The sequence below is a fragment of the Dermacentor variabilis genome, chromosome 6 (genome assembly GCF_050947875.1).
Source record: "Dermacentor variabilis isolate Ectoservices chromosome 6, ASM5094787v1, whole genome shotgun sequence".
Taxonomy (NCBI): Eukaryota; Metazoa; Arthropoda; class Arachnida; order Ixodida; family Ixodidae; genus Dermacentor; species Dermacentor variabilis.
In genome coordinates, this window is record NC_134573.1 from 114821564 (window position 1) to 114839689 (window position 18126).

The 18126-nt window shown below is 43.3% G+C and overlaps 1 protein-coding gene across 2 annotated transcripts in view; it reads left to right on the top strand.

The window, feature by feature from the left end:
* LOC142585061 (multidrug resistance protein mrp-7-like) overlaps positions 1-18126 on the top strand; it is a 163810-nt gene that overhangs the window by 59790 nt on the left and 85894 nt on the right. For both annotated transcript variants that reach the window (XM_075695534.1, XM_075695535.1), the window contains exons 9-10: positions 5527-5784; positions 14684-14887. In XM_075695534.1, coding sequence (XP_075551649.1) covers positions 5527-5784; positions 14684-14887 — 462 coding nt within the window. The remainder of the gene's footprint in view (positions 1-5526; positions 5785-14683; positions 14888-18126) is intronic.

Genomic DNA, 18126 nt, shown 5'->3' on the forward strand with positions numbered 1-18126 from the left:
TGGTTCACTTCCCCGCCTTTATATCTCTCTCTATCCCTAACGTAACAAAAAATAACACAGCCACGAACTACGTTTTTACGAAGCGTTTCAGCTTGTGAACATCATCATCATCACCAGTTTGACTACACCCACCGCGGTTGCTCAGTGGCTATGGTGTTAGGCTGCTGAGCACGAGGTCGCGGGATCCAATCCCGGCCACGGCGGCCGCATTTCGATGGGGGCGAAATGCGAAAACACCCGTGTACTTAGATTTAGGCGCACGTTAAAGAATCCCAGGTAATCGAAATTTCCGGAGTCCTCCACTACGGCGTGCCTCATAATCAGTAAGTGGTTTTGGCATAATTTAATAATTAAGCCCCGTAATTTAAACCCCATAATTTAATTTTTTTAATCAGTTTAGCTACGACCACTGCAGGGCAAAGGCCTCTCCCATACTTCTCCAACTACGCCAGTCGTGTGCTATTTGTGGCCATGTTGTCCCTGCAAGCTTCTTAATCTCATCCGTCCACCTAACTTTCTGCCCCCCCCCCTGCTACGTTTCCCTTCTCTTGGAATCCGGTCCGTAACGCTTAATGACCATCGGTTATCTTCCCTCATCATTACATGCCCTGCCCATGCCCATTTCTTTTTCTTGATTTAAGCTAAGATGTCATTAACTCGCGTTTGTTACCTCACCCAATCTGCTCTCTTCTTATCCCTTAACTTTGCACCCATTATTCTTTCCATGGCTCGTTGCGTCGTCTTCAATTAAAGCAGAACCCTTTTCGTAAGCCTCCCGGTTTCTGCCCCGTAGGTGAGTACTGGTAAGACACAGCTGTTTTACACTTTTCTTCTGAGGCATAATGGCAACCTGGGGTGTTCATGATCTGAGAATGCCTGCCAAACGCACCCCAGCCCATTTTTATTCTTCTGATTATTTCCGTCTCATTATCCGGATCCGCGTCACTACCGGCCCAAAGTAGGCCTTACCACTTCCAGTGCCTCGCTACCTATCGTAATCTGATGATCTCTTCCCGGGAGTGTTAAACATTATTTTACTTTCCTGCCGATGAATCTTTAGACCCACCCTTCTGAATTGCCTGTCCAGGTCAGTGAGCACGCATTGCAATTGGCCCCTGAATTACCAAGCAAGGCAATATCATCAGCGAGTTGCAAGTTACTAAGGTATTCTCAATTGACGCTTATCCCCAATTCCTTACAATCCAGGTCTCTGAATACCTCCTCTAAATGTGAATAGTATTGTAGAGATCGTATCTCCCTGTCTGACGCCTTTCTTTGTTGCGATTTTGTTGCTTCCTTTATGGAGGACTACGATGGCTGTGAAGCCGCTTTAGATACCTTTCAGGATTTTTACCTACGGCTCGGCGGCTCTGCTACATGCTGATTCCGTAATGCCTGTATGAGTGCTGAGGTTTCGACTGATATGTCGCGCGCCTAGGCGACAAGGCGTCAGAGCTAGGCATGCGCCGTGGCAGCGGCGCCAACGTTATCACTCTGTGGTTGTGCTTAAAAGCGCCGGCATCCAAGCTGGCGCGGGGTTTCATTCCTGTAATATAGAACCGGGCAGCTCGCCCGCCGTTGTTAAGTGGATGGCTAAATAAAGCCGTACTGTTTCGCCCAACTGTTGCGCTTTCGTAATGCCTCCATGACTGCTGAGGTTTCGACTGAATCAAACGCTTTCACCTAATCAAGGAAAGGTATATATATAAGGGTTGGTTATATTCTGCACATTTCTCTATCACCTGATTGACAGTGTGAATATGGTCTGTTGTTGAGTAGCCTTTACGGAATCCTGCCTGGTCCTTTGGCTGACCGAAGTCTAAGGTGTTCCTGATTCTATTTACGATTACCTTAGTAAATACGTCGTGGGCAACAGACAGTAAGCGGATCTCTCTATCATTTTTCAAGTCATTGGCGTCCCCTTTCTTATGGCTTAGGATTATGTTAGCATTCTTCCAAGATTCCGGTACGCTCGAGGTCGTCAGGCATTGCGTATACAGGGTAGCCAGTTTTTCTAGAACAATCTTCCCACCATACTTCAACAAATCTGCCGTTACGTGATCCTCCCCGGCTGCCTTCCCCCTTTTCATACCTCCGAAGGCTTTCTTCACTTCTTTCGGCGTTACTTGTGGGATTTCGAATTCCTCTAGACTATTCTTTCTTCCATTGCCGTCGTGGGTGCCACTGGTACTGTATAAATCTCTATAGAACTCCTCAGCCACTTGAAATATCTCATCCATATTAGTAATGACATTCCCGGCTTTCTCTCTTAACGCATACATCTGATTCTTCCCTATTCCTCGATTCTTGTTCAGTGCCTTTAGGCTGCCTCAGTTCCTGAGCATATGCTAAATTCTATTCATACTATACTTCCTTATGTGAGCTATCTTACGCTGGTTGGTTAACTTGAAAAGCTATGCCAGTTCTACTCTAGCTGTAGGGTTAGAAGCTTTCATACATTGGCGTTTCTTAATGAAATCCTTGTCTTCTGCGATAGCTTATTGATATCCTGTCTGACCGAGTTACCACCGACTTCTATTGTACACGCCTTAACAATGCCCATACGATTCTCACTCATTGCTTCAACACTACGGTCCTATTCCTGAGTTAAAGCCGAATACCTGTTGTGTAGCCTGATTCGGAATTCGTCTACTTTCCCTCTTACCGCTAACACATTGATCGGCTTCTTATGCACCAGCTTCTTCTGTGCCCTCCTCAAGTCTACGCTAATTCGAGATCTTGCCATTTTATGGTAATTGCAGCGCACCTTGCCGAGCACGTGCACATCCTTTATGATGCCAGGGTTAGCGCACAGTATAAAGGCTATTTCATTTCTACTCTCGCCATTCGGGCTCCTCCACGTCCACTTTCGGCTATCCCGCTTGATGAATAAGGTATTCGTTATCCGCAGGTAATTGCGTTCTGTGAATTCTAGTAAAACTCACTATTGCTATTGATATAACCTATGCCATATTACCCCCCTGACTTATCTTCAGCCTGCTTCTTGCCTACCTTACCCTGGGCCATCAGTATAGTGTATTTTGTTTTGTCGTTACCCATCGCCGATTCCACGTCTTTATAGAAGCTTTGCAGTTGCTGGTCATCATAACTGGATGTGGGCGCGTAGACCTGTACGACCTTCAATTTGTACCTCTTATTAGATTTCACAACAAGAGCTGCCACCCTCTCGGTAATACTAGAGTTGCTGTATGTTGCCAGCTATATCTTTATTAATCAGGATTCTGACTCCTAGTTCTCGTCTCTCCGCTAAGCCCCGGTAGCACAGGACGTACCCACTTTTTAGCACTGTATATGGTTCTGTTGGTCCTCCTAACTTCACTGAGCCCTATTATATCCCATTTACTGCCCTCTAATTTCTCCACTAGCACTGCTAGGCTGGCCTCACTAGATAACGTTCTAGCGTTAATGTTGCCAGGTTCAGATTCCAATGGTGGCCTGTCAGGATCCAGAGATACTTAGCACCCTCTGCTACGTCACAGGTCTGACTGCCGCCGTGGTCAGTTGCTTCGCAGCTGCTGGGGACTGAGGGCCGGGGTTTGATTGTTGCATTCCTATATGAAGACAACTATAAAACCCCGGCCCTCAGGTCCCAGCAGTACTTCATCAGGGTGGGTCAATCCTGCGCTGGTGAACATTACATAGCGTTTGTTAAATGATAGCGAGCACAGTATGCCGAAGCGCGCATTCTGCGATCAAGTTGGGCCGAATTCTGGAAGTATAGCAACCTGAAATTCCCAAGAACTGTAGATTGGTTAAATTGGTAATAGTAATACTTCTACAACGCAGTACACTAAGGAAGGACACAAAAAGGCCCACAAAAATATGGCATTCATGAATGATCGAGTAGCTCTTTTGTCTATCTTAACCATTGAATCTTGCTTTGTAGTAAAATCCTTGAGCTCATTCAAAAACAAACATACAAAAAAATCATTGTGCTTTTAATGATCCAAAAGGGTGTTAGGAATTTACAATGCGTTTCAGAACACACTGTGCTGCCATGCTTTGATTCCCGAAATGGGGTGCACGCATATTTATGGCTGAACGATGTATGTACAACCTATTAGCATCCACGATACAAGGGAACCGGAAGCCACTCGGTGTGGCTTGAAGGTCAACTATTCCTAATAAATATTGCTCATTGTATACCATCATCAAACAAGTGCAGCTGACTTGAGAAAGAGAGGGAAAGAATGAAAGGCAGGGAGGGGGACTAGAATTTCTCCAGTTCGTTCCCGTACACTTCGGGTGGGGGTTCGGTTAATGAAAGAACAAGACAAGACTTCGGCTTAGTGACGCACATTAGACGAGGCATGGCGTGTCGACTGCCGGGAACTGAACTCTATCGTCTTGAGGTACTGTTGAGAAGCTCATATGACTTACTTGGTCAGATTCTATACAGTCTGCCTTGAGCACACTGCACCATCGATGTTTATTACCGAAGCAAAGTTCCTGGGAGCCCGGCCTCCGTTTTCTTCAACTTGGTTTAAAAATGCGGCCTTCAAATTAGCTCCATCTTGAACGAATGAATGCTATCAAACCCGGCTTCGCGGGGAAGACGGCGCCGTTAACCAGGTATTTTCTATTGTTGCTATTTGTTGAACTGCGTTTCCCTGAAGGTAATTCTTTCTTCGAGTCCATTCCAAAAAAGTTAACGATGTGTTGAATTTTCTTTTCGAAAAGCACGTAAGTTCTAACATTTACCCATGACAGTGTTTCTCAAAACGTGGCCCACTGACCTCCTGGGGATAAATCTCAATGCTGTCTGAAGGGATCTGCCAAGTCCTTCCTAACACATGCAATTAGGAAGCATGGGATCGGAAGAGTGAGTGTGAAGAGACGCATACTCGCGTAGAACTGAACTTCTCCCACTTATTCTTAACACATGGGTTAGGCGTAACAAGTGATTATGGCAACGCTTTTTCTTAGCATTTAGCACCATTTTTTTTGTCATCGCTGAGTACCGATGCTGTGAAACGCTTTTTTCCTCTCTCTCCAAAAATTTATTGGCTAAATCAGTGCAGGATGCAATCGCACTTAGCATGGCGATTTCCCCAGGTGAGCGTGATAGAGCGGGACCCGCTTGGTAGCTAATACAACGCAGAAGTAGTTTGTTCATTCGCCAGGCTACACGAATGATGCTAATGATAGCTTGTTCAAGAAAGCCGACATGGTGGTGGTTGTTGTGATGATGCAGGGTTAGCCTGGCAGATCCAGCATGCAATTGATCCGACTGAGCGTCTTTTTCAGTGTCATAGCCATCTGTAGATCGATTATGTTTAACCATCTGATCGATAGATTTCATCTCTCATAGTGGTCGATCTCACCTGTCTGATAAATGTCTGTATGATCGACATATTTGACGATGAGACGATAAGTGTAGTTTCGCTTAAGAGGGTTGAATTCCCCTTGCTGACTTGAGTACCATAAACAGTTCTTTATTGAAAAATTAGCCATTTTGAATGTCTGTGGGGATTACTTATACTCATTTCATGCCGACCTATCCAGGTGACCTGCCTTTCAGCCGCCGGCGTAGCGGCCAACCCATCTGGCTTCGTGTCTACGCTGCTCATCGCTGATGCCTGGCTGGTGTCTCTTTTCATCAGTTACTTAGTGAACGCCGGCCTGGGCGTTCTGTGTGTTCCGGTCGTCTTGTCTGCTCTGGCACAAGAAATGGGTTACGAACCCCCCTGTGCCTGTTTAGCCTGGATAGTGGTGGTCGTATTGGCCTGCGTGTTCATAGAGCCGCTGCTCTACAAAAGCTACGTGAGTGCAATTTACGTTGGTATTCCCTTCTGCTTGTGGAGCACAGAAAAGCAGAAAAAACACGAATAGAGCTTAATAAGTACGTTCGTGTAAAAGACAGGCGCGCAATATTATGCACCGCAATACTGCCATATAGTGACGACAAACAAACAAATTTGACTCTATTCTAGCTTATAAACAGTTTGCGGAGTACATAAAATGACTAAGTCTGCAAGGGCTCGTACAGTTCCGTAATCAAACAAATTAGGTAATGCAGGATGTAGTCCTTAAAAAAGACAAAGATAAATCAAAATAATGTAATGTGTGAGCGAAAATTGCTCATTACATGTAGTTTGGCGAACAAGTGCCACCTGAAGCCCCCGACGCTAAAAGCAATGGTAACGGTAAAGCCTTGCAATACTCCGGGATAGCAAAGGAGTCCTCATGTTGAGAGTATTTTAAGCATGAAATGCTTTTCGCTCCCATTGTCGGCGACATTCAAGGGACCTTGGGCTAAAATTCAGAGCCGTTATTCAGGCACTACGATGAGAACATCCCGGCATCGTTGCGAAAACAAAACGAGATCATCTGGTCAAACAGTCAAAACTTCAAGAAAATGCGGTCTCTGGGCCCAACCTTTTGTAGAGGACCGCATTACATACACTAGTTACATTACGTACGCCTAAAAAAGTTCGCTTCCTATTATCCGAATAAAATCGCTTCCTATTACTTCCGAATATTTGTTCACAATATCACGCAAACTGCAACTTCTAGTACATTGAAATTTTATTTGCCAACTTCAATAGCGACGTTCAAAAGGCAGATACAGGGCACCATACACTTGATTGTCAACCTTTTGGCGGTGAGACAGTATTTCCTGTTCAACGGCAGCGGTCCGCGAATTCCGCGGCTCGGGTTCTGCGTGAACTCGAGAGATGGCGCCACACTGCGTGACTAAGCCGGCAGCGTCCGCGCGCCGCGGATGGCTGTTTGACCGAGCCGACATTTGCAATGAGGTTAAGTTCAAACTAGGTTCGTTTGCTGTGGTGTGGTTGGGCGTGTCGTTGCGAACATGCACTGTACCCATTTCAAGATTGTGGCTAGTATTTTTTTAACCATACTGCAGTCCAATTAATTTCACCAAGCAGGAGGGGCATTACAAGAAGAAGTGTGGAAGAGGCCATACAACCATAAGAACAATGATCTACCTCTAATTCAATTCTAGTCAAGTTAGCAAGAAAAAGGGCGCCAATGCAGTGCACGAAAGAAAAAGTGCAGAAGTACTAAGAGGCTTACAAATACGTAACCAAATAAAGTGAGACGAAGATCGAGACTATCATTTCAACTGTATCCTTCTATCCCAAAAGACGTTCACAAATCGAGAACCCATCGCAACGCAAGATACACTTGCTTGAAAAAAAGGGCATTCCCGTTCAGCGAGGACGTCGTTTGATTTGAAAGCGGCAAGTGATAATTTGTTCCATTCTTTCGCTGTCTTAGGGAAAAAACTGTTCTCATATAAAATAGTTTTTGTAAAAATTGGAGCCAACGTGCGTTGTGGTGTATGCCTTATTCGCCAGGTAATAGCTTGCTGAATGCAATTCAAAAGGTTTAATGGGGGTTTTCTTGAAACAAGTTTATGAAGAAAGAGAAGTCGACTTATTTTTCGGCAAATTTGTAATGAATCTGGTGGTTTTGCATGAGCAAGGAAGGAGAATCTAGTCTTCTATATTTACCTTGCATAAATCTTACCGGTTTTCTTTGAATACGTTCCAATTTTTCAATGTCTTTCCTTGTGTAGGGATCCCACAGTACGGAAGCATATTCCAAATTGTACCTTATACATCCATTACATACTAAAAGCTTTGTACTCACGGGGGATCTTAAAGCTTTCTTTTAGGAAAACATAACTTTTGAAAAGCAGAAGTACAAATGTCTGATATATATGGGCCATGAAACATTTTTCGTGAGGTTCACTCCTAAGTTTTTATACTTGTCAACTTCGCAAAACGCACTCCTGCCAAGATGATATGCGAATACGTTAGGACTTTCCTGTTTAGCTCCTGCTCCATTCTGCACACCAATCATCAATTGCCTGGAGAGCTGGCTGTAGACAAATAGGGTCGTTTGCGCATCAAATATTTTTGAGAACAACACAGTGATCTACAAATAATCTGACTGAAACATCATCTACTAGCAAGTATATTAAATCATTTATACAAACTAAAAACAACAACGTTCCTAGTATACTTCCCTGGGGAACTCCGGCTCTAACTGATAGCATGCGGGATGAATAATTTTGCACTTGGAACAAATTGTTGTCTGTCTTTAAGATACGCAGTAAACCATCCTACGATGTTGGACGGAAAACTAATGTACCGAAACTTCAACAATAATTTAACACGAAGCTTCTTGTCAATGGCCTTACAAAAATCCAAGAACAATACATCCACCTGGCCAGACATATCAAGAAGACTAGGATATTCAGGAACTGTTCAGGCTAAGTGCGTGACCGTAGACAGACCTTTTCTAAAACCGTGCTAGTAAACGGAGATGTATGTTCAACAAGAAATTTCTGCTAGTAACTTAAATAACATGCTCCAACAGCTAACAGCACTGACTGGCCATAAGAACTGGGCGATAACTAGTAACCAGCATGTTACTCCCTATTTTATGTATTGGTACAATGCGTGCCTTTCGCCATTCACATGGGATATCGTATAACCTCAGTGATAAGTTAAAAACATCCGTAAGGAATCAAGAAATCTGCTCAGCATAGCACCTTAAGAATAACTTAAGAATGCTAACTGGTCATTAGGCCTTCCTCACATTTATGTTCAAAACCATCGCCTGAACACCCGCGCACGTGATTGCAATTTCATGTGCACAATCACACTCTGGTGCGCTATGCTCAATTTCATCCAGCTCCGAAAACACTTTGAGTATAGTGGTTATAATTTCCCGCTATGCAACAATGGTCTGTTGCCACCAACCTTTATTTTCAACAATTCTATTCAAGTTTGGCTAAGAAATTGCCACAATTTGGAAGGGTCCCTTTCATTAAATCTTTCCAAACCCTTACTAAAAAGTTATGTCTAGCTTGCTTAATCTTAGTCAATTAATTACTCCAAAGAGGATTGAAATGCTCGGTTCCTGTTTTAGCTTCGCTTCTCAGTCGTTTTATTTTGCACTTACAATGAATTATCTCTTTGGTAGGTAATCCATGGATTTGAATGACGTTTGAAAAGATTTTTCAATGGTATGAAATTTTCAACACGGTATGTGACAGTAGTACGAAACATCTGCTATGCACTTTCAACAGTATACATTGAACCGCAAAGATTTGTATCCAAGAGTCTATGATTGCCGCATTATCTTCACGATCAAAATCCTTAACTACGTTTTCTACAGAAGTTTTTTTGACGATCCAGAGCTCTAGCCCACGTGAGAGAAATCAATTCATGGTCAGAGCTAGATTCCGGTCTTAAACTGTCACGTGTGCACAACCGCAGATTTCACTGTCGAGCATAAGGTCAAGAATCGAAATCCCTCTTGTGTTCACTTTCACTAGTTGTTCGAGGTTAAGATAATTGAGTTTTGAGATGGGGAACACCTGTAATTGAGAGTGTTCCATTTCATATTTGGTAATTAAATTCACCTTTGAGTAATAAGTTTCTGCCTTGTAGATTTAAAATTTCATTATAAAATTGAATCATGTAATCACCGTTAGCATGAGGACATCGATAAACTGTGACAAGAAAAAACGTTATTTTCGACAATACCGCTCTCAGGAATAAGCTCTCGTGATTGTGGATTTGATGAAAGCGTGTACTTTTTATTTATTCCTTCATTTTGAATGACTGCTACACCACCGCCACGAGTGCCTCTGTCCCTTCTATACAATTGATAAGCTGGAGGAACTATTTAGTCATCGCGAATCGACTGTTTCAACCATGTTTGGGTGATTACGCAAAGATGCGGCGTATGCAGAAGCAGATCTTCAAGACTATCTTTTTTTTTATTTAGGATGCTGCGAGCGTTCAGAGACAGCAAACGTAACTGGCGCGGCTTCGATTGTTGGCTAGAAGAAAATAATCTGAATCCTGCACTTCTTTCCGACTGTTCAATGCGTCATGCCACAGGAAAATTTCGTCGCTTATTCGTAGTTTACTGCATGCAAGCGATACCTTTTTCTTGGCATCTCTTTCGCGTTTAGTACTAGTTCAAAGAAACCTGCGTTTCCTTAGCCTGTCGGCGCAGTAATCCTGCTGAACGTATATATCCGTGCCTTTTATTTTTTTTTAAGTTAGACAACACAGCATGCTTTTAGCGGAAATCCTGAAAGAAAGAATAACTGCTCGATTTGATTTCGGCCTTCCTAGTTCTTGAATTCGGGCAACAGACAAACAGGTAACGCGCGTTTTATCATGAAAAATGTCTTTTATAGCTTTGTTTGAGAGGATTGTTTCTGATTCGTCAGGTATGTCTAGGATTCCCAAAACGATTATGTTCGATTTGCGACTTCTGCGACTTCTGCGATTTTTCGTTCTGCGAGTGGAGATGCTTCTGCATATCCGTATTAGCTAGCCTAACAACTTCCATCAAGATAGTCCTTTTTGCATCTCGCTTACTTTGCCTTCGAGGTCTGCTAAATGCGCACCAAAACTCCTTATGAGTCTCTGTGTTCTCAAGACTTGCTCTGAGTCAGATATATATGCGGCCTAATAGACTGTTGCAAACCAGCAATTTACAAACACAATAACAATTGTATAGAATACGCAAGCACTTCCGTGGGCACGACACAAGAATAAGAAATCGTTTGTCACTACGCAGGCAGGAGTTATAACTAACTTGAAGGATGAAAGCAAAATGCATGGTAAGCGCTGTGCGCTCAGCCGTTTCGCCGTGCCCACTGAACGCCGACGCAGCGCGTTATGGTGACGTAATGGGGCAATGTATCCAAGCAAAGAACGGAGCAGCCTCGATAACGTTGTAGATTTGTCCTTGGTCCGCATCGATTCTTGTAGCCGTAGACGCTGGTAGCGGCGAAGCTGAGGCAGAAGCAGGGAACAGCGCACCGACGTTTGACAGTAGCAACGCTTGAAGGGTAAAAACAAAGCGCATAGTAAGCGACTTGCGCTCCGCCGTTTCGCTGTGCCCAATGAAGATGGTCCGGAACGGTACAGTCTTTATAGCAGGGCATTATAGTGACGTCACAAAACAATGTATTGAAGGAAAGAACGGGGCAGCCTCGATGACTTTATAGAGTTGTCCTTGGTTCGCATCGATTCTTGTAGCCGTAGATGCTGGTAGAGTCGAAGATGAGGCAGAAGCAGGGAACAACGCACCGCCGATTGACAGCAGCAACGCCTGAAGGTTGAAATCAAAGCGCATGGTAAGCGACTTACTATACTAAGCAGTAAGTGAGCAAGTGCAATACTAAGCACTTACTCATGTTTGTGCAATTGAGACACAAAAATAGCATGCATTCAATGAGTTTGGAATGTAAGCAACTCTTTAGACCCCTCAAAGTGACAGAGGTGGTTGAAGCTACTTCCACAAAAATGAAAGTTTCGGAGAGGGCACGTCACTGAAATTATAGCATTGCAGCTCGAATGGCCTGGATGTATAGAGGTGTTTGTTGTGCTAAAAGCGTAAGAGACGTATCTTACAAAATTACACTCGGTCGCCTCGGTTTGACTGCGTATTCATTTAGACTCAGCTATGAATACTTTGTTTAGCTCAAAACGACAGGCACAAGAAAGACGACAGGACAAGGCGCCTCCTATATGGGGTGGACTGCCTTCGTAGGACCGTCACCGGGAGCGCGCCACCTTCGACAGCTGTGATCAAAAGGACAGTATCTTTCTTTAGAGACAATGAACTTCGGCTGTTACTGAGTGACAAAGAGGGCCGTTTTGTGATAGCTCCGTCTGCTGTCTTCAACAAAAAAGCCATTGAGGCTGTCAACAAGAACTTCATTCTGGCAAATGAGAAAGCTCAGAAGGTAAAACGCAAAGCCATTTCTTTGTTGGGAACTATAGGCCTCACCAAGATTGTGAAAGATGTAAAACAATGTAAGGTACTTGCTCTAGAGGTTTTTTTCACTGCAGAAAGGCACAAACCGGATGTGCCTTTCCGTACAATAGTCAGTGAAAGCAACTGTTGGCAGGTTTTGGTTAGCCGCTTTTTGCAAAAACAGTTGAAGCATTTAACTATTGACGATCCTTATGGCATAAAGGATTCTTTCGATGTTGTTTCCTTTCTGGAAGACAACATTCAGTAGCCGACATTTTTTCTGTTGACGTCGAAGATCTTTACTATTCAATACCGCATGATGAGCTATTGCGCAGTGTGATGACGTGCATCGAAGAATGTGGCGAGGTAGATTTTCGCAATGCGACCGGGTTGTCTTCGGAAAGTTTTATGTCCCTTCTTGAATTTTATTTAAGTGCAACTTTTATCCGGTTCGAAAATAAACTTTTTTATCCAGAAAAGTGGTGTGTGTATTGGTTCATCTGTGGCGCCTGCTCTTTGTAATATTTTTTTATCGTTTGTGGACCGCGCTCTTTGGGGTGCCTTAAGCAATGACTTGGTTCAAATTTTTAGATATGGTGACGATTTTCTTGTTGTGATAAAACAGACTAACAACGAATGCTACGTGACGGTAGCTGATATTTTAACTATATTCAATGACAATGGCAAAGGTTTAACTTTCACACATGAGCTATCTAGGGACGGTAAACTCCAGGTTTTAGATTTGCAGCTATCCTTACAAACAGGCCATGCCTTTTGGATGTACTCGCCACGTGCACGTAAGGATCTTTTACCTTACGCGTCTGCGCACTCAAAGACTGTGAAACGCGTCATTGCTCTGATGTGTTTAGAATCTTCCTTAATGAAATCCTGTCATCACTCTGCGAACATGAGTTTCATTGCACAGTTAAATAGGCTGCAGGCTGCTGGTTACCCAAGTGTGGTGGTGACGTCAGTCTCGGAGGTGTTCCTTCAGAAACTGAAAGGGAAGCGGCACAAAAGTAAAAGCGCCTTGTCCTGTCGTCTTTCTTGTGCCTGTCGTTTTGCACTAAACAAAGTATTCATGGATTCGCACCAACTAGCCCACCAACGCACTGTGCTAGACTCAGCTACTTAGGCCCGGAACAGGTAGCACCGTCGTGCACGAGTAAATGGAGGAGTGGAGAATGAGAACTATACATTTCCAACGTGTGTCGAGATATCAGATTAATATCAGATTAATATGGTATATAGTAGTAATATAATAGTATAGAGTAGTAATAATATAATTGATATAGTAGATTAATATCACTTGATTTTCTTTAAGGAAGTAAAGTGAAGTGAAGTGTATTGCGCACATGTTGCTTAGAGTTCAGAAAACAAAATGTTTATTACTCGAAGCCTTATTGGGTTACCTAAACACCACGCATGCCTTGTGGCTTTGTGGTACAAGCGGTTCTCTGTACTCTCACTGCGAACTCCACAGTTGCAACCTAGAGGAATGGTAAGGACTTTCGCGATTGATAAATATCTGCCGGAATTGCCTATTGAGCATATGCGCTTATAGTTATATTAACATACAGGGTGGTTGGTAGCACAGCTAGGTCAACTGAAGAGGCTGACGTGAAATAAAGCCTGTGGAAAGTGTTCAGTTAGGGAACTGACAAAATTCAACTAAATTCGTTTTATGCATATTTTTAGGGCACATGTTTCGACTATTACAATGAAGTAAGTTCGAGGCGTGTTGATTTATTAAGAGTCTCGAGACTGGAATTGGTGCCGAAATTTCCGTCTTAAGCATTTTCACAAAACGCTTTATTCGTTGACGCAGATTTGCTTGTCAAGAGTGAAGAACGTTGCTGTTTTTCTTAAGATACTCTAAGCGTACGTAACGTCAACGTATTCAGCATTCATTGTGGAAGTGGTTATGTAACTGATAGCGGTGCTAGTCTGTTACCTGCTGATTAATATCACTTGATTCTTGACCAGAGTGAATTTTCGAATTACAGTAATTCATTAAACCATTTTTATAAGTTGGTGGGCCACAATGCACGAAAGTGTCTTGACTGTTTTTTGCAATGCGGTGGAATTTTGACGCTCGTAGTTTTCATATACGATAATGTGTGCTTTCTGTCTATGAAACCGTTCACAAATAGTTAACCCATACGGTGTTTATCAATTTGATTTGCTCGCTCCAATTTGTTCCTGAGATATCAGCGTTGTGTCAACAGGAACGTATAGTTTCGTTCGCTTTTATGTTAATTAACCAAGATCATGTACTCGATAGCCATCGACCTGCTTGGTGAACGTAGTTTTCACTATAAGTAAGTTGTTAATAAAAGAAAAATGAGACATCCACCCAATCGTAGCAATTGATACAAAGGTTGAATGAGTTGATCGCTTCTGATAATTATTTATACACTGCATTTTACAATATGTGTACCCATTATGCGCAAGTATAAGTAATCCATTTGAAGTAAGTAGCAGAATTGAACGGGCTGCCACATTGGCCACAATGAAATTTGCATAGCCAGAATAAAAAAAAAGAGATTTTCTTCATCTTTCTAATATATCAACGCAATTGCTCTGTTTGTGTTTTGCTATTTTGTTATGTACTTTTGACAGCCTTGTGGAATTTTATTCAACTTTTGTTGCTGATTTTCATTGCCATAATTTTAGGATAGCCTGTCCTCTATGCAACCTAAGCTACACTTGTATGAGACATAATATTGAAGAACAGAAAAGAGATCTCAGTACTATACAGAGAATTTTGTACGAGGCTGAACTTCTACGGACACGTTCATGCGCTCTGCCCCGAAGTGGCGTTTAAAGCGGCAGAGTTTACGGTTATACTCTGTTGAGAAGTTCTCCACCTTGATGCTATTTTCTGTCCATCTTTTTACAGAGAGTACTGTACAGGTTTCGAGATGAACGCCTAAAGAAGTTCACTGACTTCCTTTTGTCCATAAGGACGATCAAAATGTCCGCCCTCGAAGGAGTATTTAAGAAGAGCCTTCTTCATCTCAGATCAAAGGAAATTAACCATGCCTACCGTGTCAACACTCTGGAGATGCTCCTCGAAACACTGTTTAGTGCATCGAGCACGCTGGTAAGCGAGACAACGTTCTTGAAGAATGTGCAAGCGAACGCCTTTAAACATGCGCTTGTTATTAAAAAGCCTCGTGCCTTTTAGAGTAAATGACATGTACGCACTTATTTCCATTAATACCTCTGCTTAGAAAAAAGGCAAAATCGAGAGATCAGGCCCTGCTGATGGCAAAACACGTAAAGCGCTAAAGCAAATTTGTTAGCTAAAAACTGAACTAAATGTGAGAAGTTTGTTTTGACTGAAAATAAAGAGTCAGAGTATGAACAGTCTGAACGTCTTGAGATCAACTTGCTACCTTCATACGATATTTCAGAAAACGATTTGATGATAGGAAATCGAAAACTATGGCATATTTTCGTATTTCTTTATATGTGTAACTCCATAACAACAAAAGATATAATTTTATAGATCCCGCTTTCGAAATTTAGCATGTTACTTTGCACTTTGTATGGAAAGCTTACTTAATTTACTTGAATTTTGCGAACTTTCCTTTCACAATATGTGTGTTCTATGATTAAGTCTGTGTACGAATTTAGTGTACTTCAGGTGATGCAATGCACAGAGTTTGCAAAGTGATGGGTTCAACGTTTCTGCAATGTTAGCGTTGTGAACTTATTACTTACATATTTTGTTGTTTTAATTGTAGACAATGCTTGCAAGACTGTAGGTTGAAATCTGCTCGCAAGTGCCCTGGATGTTGTTCTCTTTTAAATTTGAACTGTGACAAATTTCGTTCTAATTATTTCAGTTGATGTATCATGTCCCCAGCGTCGTGTTTTACATGAGAACAAATGCGAGGGTTTGAGTTGCAGCTTTACTCTAATGCACTAAAGAATCATAGCAATACAAGCTCTTCAAAAAAAAAGGACATTTTGCGTTCTTTGAGTTGTTAGTTGCGGCTTGTGTTTAGCTTGGGGCTTATCGAAGACAGTCATTTTGGCTGCCATGTTTGAAGATCAATGCTTTTCTCGTGACCTCCTCATGCGCTCACTTACAAACACAATTGCAATCAAAGGCTCCTGGTCTCAGTGGTTTACATGAAAGTTTACTCTAGAGCTCACGAATTTTATTATTCTTTGATATGAAAGAGCTTTGTGTGCGCGCATGTGAAAACGGTAGTTTGGCCCTATTGCTCTTGAAATTGAACCCACTCCGGTGATAATCTGGATCCAGTGCGCTTAATTGTTAAGTTTATAGACTCGTGAAATCAGCGATGCATTTGTATTGTCGCTATTTATTACGAAAACATAGCACCTATTATACCATTCACTTTATGCGTTGAAACGAATGGTAGGTTGAGGCGATTGTGTTTTAAAGGATACACATTACCGTAAAAACTAGAACATAGGTCGAATTTCGGAAAAAATATAATTGCAGAAGCGTCCCCTCGTCTTACATAGCGGCCTTTGGCAAAATTTCATTTATTATCTGGCCACTATATGACAAGAAAAATAAAAACGAAAAAAACTGTGTCTCCATCGCTATAGGCGTTCGGAACGCGTGAATTTGTGAAAACTGTGTGCAAACGTGCGTTACTGCTATCTCAGCGTGCAAAGTGTGGAGGTGTCCACTTCATTTTAGCGGTGCATTAACTAATGACAGTTTCGTTTGAAGGGCGAAGAACCGACTGCAAAAGCAAGGTTTATCGTTGCGCTTGAATTTCTCGGACGGTGTTCTAATTGTACTCGGGTCCGTTTAACGCCGGTGTGCCGTGTACGGCCTGTAATGACATCGCAGAGATGCCATTAGGCAGCCCCGTAAACTGCCGCGTCCATAAACTTACATCGTTTTCAGGTTTGAGCACTGATATTGTTTTGAACTTTTAATATTTATTAGTCTAAGAAAATTTAGGATAAACGGCAGGTGCTGTGGCTGTTATGTTTCTTGACATTTGTTTGCGGGCTACCATTCTCAAAATTTTGAGGAATAATTTAGTCAGGAACGTAACACTTGGTATGAGAACCTTACGTGATTGAATAGTGTCGCGATTAACCCGCTTACAATGCATGGATAAGCATATACCGTACATATACCTCACTCCGCGTTCGGCTTTCGAGCAGGACGGACGCGTGGTGGCTCGCTCCATGCGAAGTCCTTGCGCGGCCGCCGTTGGCCGCGGTGACAGCTTTTCTTCTGCACCCTCGTATTATAGGATTTTGCTGCCAACATTGCCTTCAGGCGAAAGCATGCAGCAGTGCGCTTTTTTGCACGGTGACCTTTGAAGAAGACTATATCGGCTGCAAGATTTTCGAGAGCCATTGGAGGAAGCTGGTATCATCAAGAACATCACGAATATAGGAGCCTTCCAGATGACTCAAATCTGGCTAGTCAAGTTGCGCAGCAAGGCGGACAAGTATGCTCTGGTGAAAACGGGTGGACTTCAAGTCAAGGGTGGCTTCTGCGCTGTGATTGACCCCGTCCAACAGGACGTCAACGTGAAAGTGCGCTGGGTCGATTTTGCTGTCCAAAGAGGGAGCTTTGGGCAAGCGTTGAGTAGCTTTGGTGACGTCCTTGACGTGTCGAACGACAGCTGGTCCGTCGCCGGTTTTGAACATGCGACGTCCATGACTAGAGTCGTGCGAATGAGACTTGAGGAAAGTGTTGAGCTTGATGACCTGCATCCTCTTTTCAAGTTAGGAAGTGGCACCGTCCTTCTTGTGGCCCCAGGCCGGTCCCAGCTATGTTTGAGGTGCCGCAGGCAAGGACAGATTCGACGGGACTGCCAGACGCCACGTTGTGGTGTGTGCCGGGCGTTCGGACACGAAAGCAATGATTGTGCAAGGAGCTACGCTAGAGTAACTAAAACGGTTCTCCCAACAGAAAAAGTCCAAGAGAACAGAATGGACGCGGAGGAGACCGAAAAGTCTGCCCGAACAGCAACCCAAAGGAACGCGAAGCCAAGGGCCGGGAGACGGACGCCGAGAAAGCTGGAGGGACGACACCTGAAAGCCGGGACGTGACGAAAACAACTGAGGAACGTGCCGAAATAGGCTGCATGCAAGAGCCACTGCTCTTATATCAAGCAAGTGAAGAAGACATGAGGGACAGCACCGAGATCACTACAGCCGAAGATCAAGCAGACGCTACGGGGGCGACCGCGGCACGCGGGAAGTGTCCCAGAACAGGCATTCCGAAGTTGACGGAGGACAGCACCGAACGCAAGGTTAAACCCCTGGAGCGTCAGTGGCATCGCGTTGCTGGCGCCAAGGGTAAAAATAACGCTATCGCGTTAAAATATG